Below are 9,189 nucleotides of genomic sequence, written 5' to 3'. Positions count from 1 at the left end.
AAGTTCTGTTAGTTCAGATGCAAAATGTGCTAGGTAGGTATACCAAAGTTTCTGAAAATAGATGACTGTATTTTTTTGTTTCGTTTGTCTAATTTAGGCCTATAAACTATTCCCTAATGTTTCTAGTTAATAATTCATAATGAATTTTTTTTTTTGGTGTCGAAGTTGCACCGGAGACGTCCAACTTCGACTTCATGTAGAATTAAGCAATTAAGCATGGTGTCGAAGTTATCCCAGATACGGGATAACTTCGACACCAAATAAATAAAATAAAAAAAGTAGAAGCAGGGGTGGGGGGGAGTTGTTTGTTCGGCTATGAAGAACAAATCCTTCAATTGTTACGACGACACATAAGTCACGGTTCTCAAGACAATAGTTTTCTTCACAAAGCACGAAATACAGCTGAAACCTGTCGAAGTTACCCCGTTTCACGGTACTAATGTACTAATATCGATTTTGAAAATAGTTACTAAGTGTCACTAGAAAATTGCCATGGCGACACCAGCTATCTTGATTACAATTTTATTCAAAAATCGCTTTTTATTCAATATCTGAGCCAGATAAGTATAGGAAACCAGTAGAGGTAGAAGGGGGTTTCTACATCAGGAGCAGGAGCAGAGCGCACTGCGCATGCGCGTAAATCAGCTAGGAACATGTAAAATACGCTAATAAACAAGAATAAACAGGTTTGAACCGCTTTGAACAGCTTTTGAACATCTTTGAACCGCTTTTTAGCTTAAAACAACAGACTTGTTCATTTTTTGTTCATACCTGTTTATTTCTGTTCAAAAGCTGTTCAAAGCGGTTCAAACCTGTTTATTCTTGTTTATTAGCGTATTTTACATGTTCCTAGCTGATTTACGCGCATGCGCAGTGCGCTCTGCTCCTGCTCCTGATGTAGAAACCCCCTTGTACCTCTACTGAAACCCTAATATAGTTTGAAAGAGCATTTAAATCTGCTTCGACTTATTTAAAAAAAATACATAATGTTGCATTTGAAATAACGAAGTTTTTATGAAAAATAAATATTTAAAATAGACCAGCAATTTTTGATACCCCTGTATACATTTAAGGAAGTAATCCGATTTTTTAGTAAAGTCTATTTCTCTGGCTTGAAAGTCAGCACAAGATTAATTCTGAAAAGTAATGTACAGGGGGTTGACAAACTTTTTTATTATAGCATGCATATTTAAATATCTTTAATATCTGAAAAACCAAAGCTTTTAGACATATTAAATGCTTATAATAAATGCCTTATTTTATGCCCAAGAATCTAAAAATGAAATAAAATACCGGGTGTTCCATAAAGAAAAATATAACTTTGATATGAATATTAGTTCTGACACACCTTGTACATTTGAAAATAATTTTAAATTATGCACATTGCCTTCCCACATAAATCCATACCGACAATTTTCATCCAAATACCGAATTTAGTTTAAAAATTATTTCGAAAAAATCGAAATAAAAATGAAATTTCTACACCCCGTATCTCCAAAACGAAGCTATTTGGTTGACATAAGTTGACTTATTTTTATGTGCAGAATATGCTGTCGAAGTTTCCGGAATACAGTTCGGGCCCATCCTGTATAACCAAATAATTTTGAAGAGTCCAAAATTTCCTAAACCCAGAAAATATAAAAAAACTTTATAAGAATGGAACAGAATTTTCTACAACGATCTCTACCAGCGAAATTGTTCCTTATATAATTTTATAACGTCCTAAAATCATTCGTATCTCGTTCATCTTATTATACATAGGGTATATCACAGCTAGGTGACAGTCTAGTGCTTTCAGCTAGGAGTGCCCAGCGACATAGGTCCGTTTTTCAAGTGGGTCGCGCTGCCGAAAGGCTGATTCGAATTTGGCGGGGGCTGGCCAGAAGCGGACATGTTGTTGTTCATGTCGCCGCCAGGTGGCGGTAGAGGAGGTCGGTGGCCGTTCATCAGGTGCGTCGGCAACGCCGTCTGTAACAAAGGAAAAACAAATTTAAATTTTCATGAAAATTGGAGTAGTATCCATTTCTCTTTTTTTTACCTTTATTTTAATCGTAGAAACTAAAAATGCAATAATGTACTGGGTGTTCCATTTAAAAAAATACATCTTTAATATTTTTTATTTATTTGGGACACTCTGTATCTTGTAAAAATATTTTTAAATTGTAGCTCTAATAGTCCTTCAACGAACCCAAAACTTACAATTTGTAAAAATCTAATCGTTTAGCTACAATACTCCGTGTCGTATGTGGCGAACAACCCTGTATAATCCTGTTATTTTGTTTTAGACGCAAAAGACGCTTCACGCTAAAAACGCAAAAAACGCTTGTGTGGCCGTGCACTTAAGCCGATTTACAATCAACAATATTTGACAGATGCTGTTGCCATGCGACTTTGGTCATAGCCTACTATCGACAAAACCTACGTGATGGATTACTGTTGTCTTAGAGTGTTACAGAAAAAAAACATTAAAATTAGGAAAAATATAAAATTCCGGATACTTTCTAGACGGACTATACAAATCAAACAATCCAAGCATTAGAGTATCGATATAAAACTTTGAGAAAATAAAACGCGACAGCTCACAGACAATATTAAATCTAAAAGGCAGATTTAAACCTAATTTAAACGTCTTCGAACATGAAGAAAAGGTGCATTTTTATTAGTCCATTGTCGAGCAAATATTTTAATATCGTTCGTAATGAATCAAAGCGGTCTGCTGCAGTTCGAGCGCCACGAAAATTGCATTAAGGGTCTGAAATTTTAATAAAAGGTTTTGATTAATGATTTCCTGGACTTTTCTACGATAATTGGCAACCGGGAAGAATTTTGACGTGCCGCTCCGCTGTGAAAGCATTCGGCGAAAGCGATATCGTTAAACCTTTAATTTGGGTTTTTCGTTGCTTTAGCGCATTGCTAATTTCAAATAACAGAAAATACACACGCGATTCCAATAAACAGGATTTTTTTAGTGTAAAAAAGTTGTGTGTGCACTATGTGCGCATATTTTTTTTTTACTTTAAATAGTTAAATTAACTATTGTGCTTAATCATCTGCTGATGATGCTAACATGGTTAGCGAAACGCGCGTCCAGTGTAAAAGTAAAAGTGTTTTGGTGTATTGTGGTAATTTAGTGTTTTTATTTTGCTTTTTGCTAATAAAAGCAATAAAATCATTATATAAGCAAACAAAAACTAGAATAAAAGTCGGCAAAAAGTTAACAACAGGATTTAATGGAACCAAAGGTCTGAAACAAGGGTGCTGTATTTCACCAACAATGTTCAAGATATATCTCGAACAAGTTTTCAAAGGTTGGAAGCAAAAATGTAGAAATATGGGAGTACCCATAGGGGATAACATGCTCTTCACACTTTGCTTCGCGGACGATCAGGTGATCATAGCACAAGATTACGATGACATAAATTATATGACACGTAAGCTTATAGAAGAATATCAGAAATGGGGACTCGAGATCAATACTAACAAAACAGAATATATGTGTCGGAGGAGAACAACAAGATCTAATACTAGAAGAAGGGAAGAAAATTAAGTGCTGCACAAAATACAAATATTTGGGTATGCAAATCACAATTGATGGACTGTTGGATACAGCAATTAAAGAACGAAACCAACTTGGAAGGAATGCTATCACGGTATTGAATGGGATACTGTGGGACAGAAACATAAACAACAAGAACAAAACTCTAATATACAATTCCATCATAAAGAGTATAACCAGGTACGGCTGTGAAGTGTGGCCCATTAAGGAAACAACAAAACGAATGCTGGAAGCTACAGAGATGGATTTTTGGAGAAGATCAGCAGGCAAATCAAGATTCGAGCGAATAACTAATGAACGCATAAGAGAGATTATGGAAGTTAAACATACGATAGTGGACGACATAAAGAACAGTCAACTCATATGGTACGGGCATGTCCAAAGAATGGCAGAAATAAGAATCCCAAAGCAAATTATAAACTGGAAACCTGCAGGAAGAAGAAACCGGGTAGACCCAGAAGAAGTTGACAGGAAGGGATTGACACGTTTATGGAGGAAAGATCTCTCGGAGACGGTGCATGGAGAGACAGACAGGCATGGAGAGATGGCATCGGAAGACGTAGAACGTTTTAAACCGATTAATATATATATATATATATATATATATATATATATATATATATATATATTTTGCTTTTTATTGTGCTTTAAATCAAATTAAAACTTGATCCAAAAAGTTATACAGGGTGAGACAAAATTAATATTTAACATTGGTCGCCTTTAAAAACATGTTACTCTTTTATTTTAAATAGAACACCCAGTATATTATTCCGATATTCAGTGGAGAATTCATGTCTCTTCAAAATACTATTAAGGTTGCCTACCCCTCAAACAAAGGTTTTCATAGATATCTTCATTTACATGATTTAATCTGAGTAGATCTTTATTATTTGATAAAATCTAGGTGGTTGTGATATGTCTGACGTTACTTTAACATAGCTGTCTAATTAGTCCAACTTTAACAACTAGTTATCATTTTGTGTGAGTTAAAACACAAAAAAAAATTCTCAGAAATTAACAAAAGGTATATCACACAGCACACCCTCCCTAGATTTTTTCAAATAATAGAGATCTACTGACGCAAAATCATAAAAATTAAAATATCTAGGAAAATCTTTGTCTGAGGGGTAGGCAACCTTAATAATATTTTGAAGATATGTAAATCCCGCATTGAACACCGGAAAAATATACTGGGTGTTCCATTTAAAATAAAGAAGGAACTTGCTTTTAAAAGTGACTAATGTTCCATATTAATTTTGTCTCACCCTATTTAACTTTCGGGTCAAATTTCAATTTGGTTTAACATATATTGGTTACTGTAATTAAATATCAGGCTATACTAGGTCAACTAAAATTTAGATAGCTGTTATCGAAATTTAAAATTTACTCTTCACTTACACAAAATGTGAAATATGTCAAAATCCTTAGATTTTAGGTATATGCTTCTTTAATAAAACTCACCTTTATTTTTTTTCCTAGAATCCTATAATCAATTAATATATAGGGTGTTAGATTATTTTTTTTACTAAAATCTTTCAAATGTTTACTAAATGTGTATGTTTTATATGATAAACTTCCTCTAGATTGCTATTATCTAAATTTAAATGAAGAGCCTGCTGAACTACGTCTATCTGAAGACTGAAAGAGAAAATCTACTTACGCACTTACCGGCGGTATTGACGTTTGTCTCTTTAAATGAGATAGTGGAGGTGGGTTGTACGCCATATTGGCAAAGACTAGCCTCTCTTCGTAGTCGTATTCGCAGAGGATCTTGTTCTCGCACAAGTAGAATCTATCACCAACGCAAAACCTGAAACAAGAAGACAAATATATGACTTTTTATCTCTTATTATATTTTATATATCTTTTTAATGATATCTAATGTATAATATAATTTTGTTCCGCTTTAATTAGATAACAATATTGATACGTTATTTTATAGGGGCATCCAAGTTTTAAATAGTTCTGGCTAGGTTATCAAAATATCTAGTAATTATCCCTCATAGTTTATGAATTATCGCTTGTCAAATTTCTTTAATTTCGATATTGACTCACTGACAGATCATCAAAATTCTAAGGTACTTCTAGATGTGTCACATACTCCAAATTTAGAATTTTAGGTACCTTAAGCTTATAACCAAAGGAAAAAATGAAAAATCTCAAAATATCCTTATGGATTAAAAATTAGCTGTCTAACCGCTACCGGTAACTGGCTTTCCAGTCGAGAAAAAGGTAGAAAACTAGAATTAATCGGAGCAGTCTCCCTTCTGATTTTATCTATATATCAATGTACCAACAATAATTCAAGGATTATGATTTTTTTCTAGCCAGACTTTAACTTGTAATGTATTTATTTATTTTTTTTAGTTTAATATGTAAAATACTAGGCTTGAACCTTAAACATACAAACGTATCGGTCCTTGAAAAAGCTAAATGCGAGAGTATTGAAGTCATGATTACAAAGTCCCGCTTAAGATGGGCTGGTCACGTATGCAGAATGCAAGAAAACCGCATACCAAAATCTCTACTTTACGGTGAGCTTGTAGACGGTAAGAGGAGGCCGGGTGGACAACTGAAAAGGTACAAGGACATTTTCCACGAAAACTTAAAGGGAATTAACAAGCAGAACGAGTGGGAAGAAGCAGCACAATAGAACGGAATGGAGAAGAATTGTAAAGTCAGATAACAGCGACAACCAAAAAGTAAAGAGGCAACAAAGCAATGAGATTTTTGAATGTCTGGAGTGCGGTAGGCAGATAACATCACGTATCGGGCTTTTCAGTCACAGAAAAGCTCATGAAAGAAAACGCCTTGCGTGATCTTCTGATGCGTGTCAAATACTCGTCAGCGAGTAATGGCAGTATGTACAGTATGTAACGATCTTTCGGGGAAGGGACACTTCGGCCAATTAAAAAGGTGCAAAATATGCATTTGGATGGGTATTCGAAGGTTCCTCAAACAGAGGCGTGCCGAAGATGTAGTAACGCCTTTCCGAGATAGTACCAACATCAGTATTTTCATCTTCAAAATGAGTTCGGTACTGACTTTTAAATTAGACGGTCGAATTTACTCCGTGTAGATCTTATATTATCCAGTGGTCTTTTTAATTGGTTTAGTAAGTTCTCTATCTAAAGATTGTCTCAAATAAATTCTCAAGTTCGGAAATTCTAAACTATTCATGCTTAAAGTATTTTAATTGTTGTTTTTGGATTTTCTCTAATATTTTTCTTTATTAATTATTTAAGACTTTCTGTTTGTTCTAAAGGCTTTAGTAAAATTTAGATGTCATTGCATAAGTGATTATTTTGCAATTGTTCTTTTTATTAAATTCTAATTTAAATTTAATTGTTCAGTGAATATTTTTTTAACATATTAATTTTCTGCCAACGATAATTCTAAGAGAGATTTGAGAGTGTATGCGAATTGTAGATAATTTAAATTGGACTAATAAGAAGAATATTTTGTATTTTTTTTTAACTTTATCATCTCTGACTTTTAATTTCAATTCTCTAATTGTCATTAATTATTTTTGATTCAATTTCTTTCTTTTTCATTAATTATAAATGTTTTGTTGTTAAATCTTTTTCTTTATTTTTTTATTTATTTATTTCTTTATATTAAATATAGTTAGGTGTTGTGAAAAATCGGCATTTTATTTCTTTATTTCACCTAATCACTAAAATATTAAGTTATTTAAAAGAACACTGTGAGAACCGGTCGAGTGGTTCAATCCAAAGTATGAGTGCAAGACCGAAGAGGTAGATCTACAAGGGGATCAATGAAATCTTCGACAGGTTCTTGTTGTTGATGTATTGCTGATGGATGTTGACGTAATAAGGTAGGTGGCAATAGAGCTTATAGTAACTGAATTTAGAAAGAGCCCTTACTATAAAAGTGCGATACCTTAATTTCTATTTTTAGCTGGTTATATTTTGTTTTCTTATATATAAACGATAAACTCTATTTACGCTCTGAAAAGACGGTGCTCTCATTAATCCAAGTTCTGCCTACCGCTCAATAAGTTATTTTAATTATAATAATAATATAAAGGCCAGACTACCATGATAACGGACAAAATCTTGAAAGTTTTGTCACATAGATACAAATCACGATCAAAGAAACGTATGGCAGTATCTTTTTATACCAATGACAGTCAAAATTTGAACTAAGTTTACTTAAAATATAGCCAATAAAAAATAACAAAATGCGAATCGTATCCATTTTTTTCTCTCCATCCTAAACCGACATAAATAAAACGCTCTCGAACGTGGAATCCCTTTATTATTCGACTGTTCGCCGGTCGCTTGATATCTTTTTTAATTAACACTAACCCCTGATATATGGAGGCGTTTAGAGACGCACCGAAATATAAAAATAAACGGCAATATAATCCGGCATGGGCAAAGGCGTCCGATGACAAACGGCTTCCAATATGCAATTACTCATTACTCCGGTTGCCTCTCTTACTGGTTCTGTGCGCGCTGGTCCGCTCATTATATTCAATTGACCCGTCGCCATTAACCCGTTCTCAATACGACCATATCGATTCTATTTTTCAGCTTGGTTTTAACGCGAACTCGGCCATACATCGACTAAATTCCTCCTTTCGGACTGGCATTATTGGTTTAATTAAGTTTTATAGTGGCGCTTGGCGTTTTGAAAAGATGAATCTCTAATCTCTCCCTAAATTAATTCACTCGCGATTTCATCGCCAGTGAGTTAATATTTTCGATCGACGATTAAATACCATTTTATCGTCTCGTATAAAAAATAACTATGATTACTTTGATTACGCAATTTAAACCACCTATGTTAAAAAGTAAATAATGCATTTTTAACCTTGTTTATGAAAACAACTATAGAGTATATTATTTTTTAAAAAAATCATAATTGGGAATAGGGCAAATAGGCCAGTAAGCGAGGGTTTTAGGGTCCGAATTCTGAACACCTGCACCGATTGACTTAAAATTTTAACTGAATAGAGATATATGTAAGAAATAAAAATTACATAGCGATGTGAGCTTTCACCCTGGGGGGTGAAAAATACATCACCAATTTTAATTGCAAAAATCAATAAAGGGACGAATTCGACGCAAAATATGTTCTATAACATTTTTTTAGAAAATTAATATTTTCCCAGTTATTTAGGATTGAAAATGTTGATTTTTCATCTAAAAACTGCATGTTTCTCTGCCATTTTTTTTAAATAACTCGAAAACCTTGTGTTTTATCGTAAAAATCATATAAAGCAAGAATGAAGCTTTTGGAATAACTAAACGATCCATTTTTTGTTAATTACCGTAGGTGTAATAATAGCCGAGTAAAAGTGATTTGAAAAAAATTCTTCACAAATTTTCAAATTTGTGAAGCTTCGGTAAAAGTGATTTTTTATTTTTCGAATATTAAATTGCAACGTTTTACCGTAAAATAATGGCGAAAGAATGTATTTTTCGAAGAAAGTGAATATGACCGTTTTACAATGCTTGAAAAGACCTTTTAAATGCTTTTTTAAAAAACTCGCGGAGTTATGATAAAAACAAAATGGTCACCTCAATTTTTCGGAAACAAATTAACAACAAAATCTATGACTAAAATTATAAAAATAAAAACAAAGCGTAATACAGTTGGCTAAT

At 33.3% G+C, this 9,189-nt stretch overlaps 1 protein-coding gene across 1 annotated transcript in view; it reads right to left on the bottom strand.

The window, feature by feature from the left end:
• Window positions 1-1,419: 1,419 nt before the first annotated feature.
• The window catches only part of LOC115876403 (LIM domain only protein 3-like), a 159,074-nt gene continuing 151,304 nt past the window's right edge, over window positions 1,420-9,189 (bottom strand). The window contains exons 3-4 of the mRNA XM_030892177.1: window positions 5,225-5,366; window positions 1,420-1,968 (exon numbers count right to left, since the gene is read on the bottom strand). Coding sequence (XP_030748037.1) covers window positions 1,795-1,968; window positions 5,225-5,366 — 316 coding nt within the window. The 3' untranslated portion in view covers window positions 1,420-1,794. The remainder of the gene's footprint in view (window positions 1,969-5,224; window positions 5,367-9,189) is intronic.

This window comes from Sitophilus oryzae, unplaced genomic scaffold (assembly GCF_002938485.1).
Source record: "Sitophilus oryzae breed Bouriz unplaced genomic scaffold, Soryzae_2.0 scaffold_1436_pilon_pilon, whole genome shotgun sequence".
In the NCBI taxonomy this organism is placed as follows: domain Eukaryota; kingdom Metazoa; phylum Arthropoda; class Insecta; order Coleoptera; family Curculionidae; genus Sitophilus; species Sitophilus oryzae.
The sequence above is the reverse complement of the archived record's forward strand: the minus strand, read 5'-3'. Positions and strand labels throughout refer to the sequence as shown.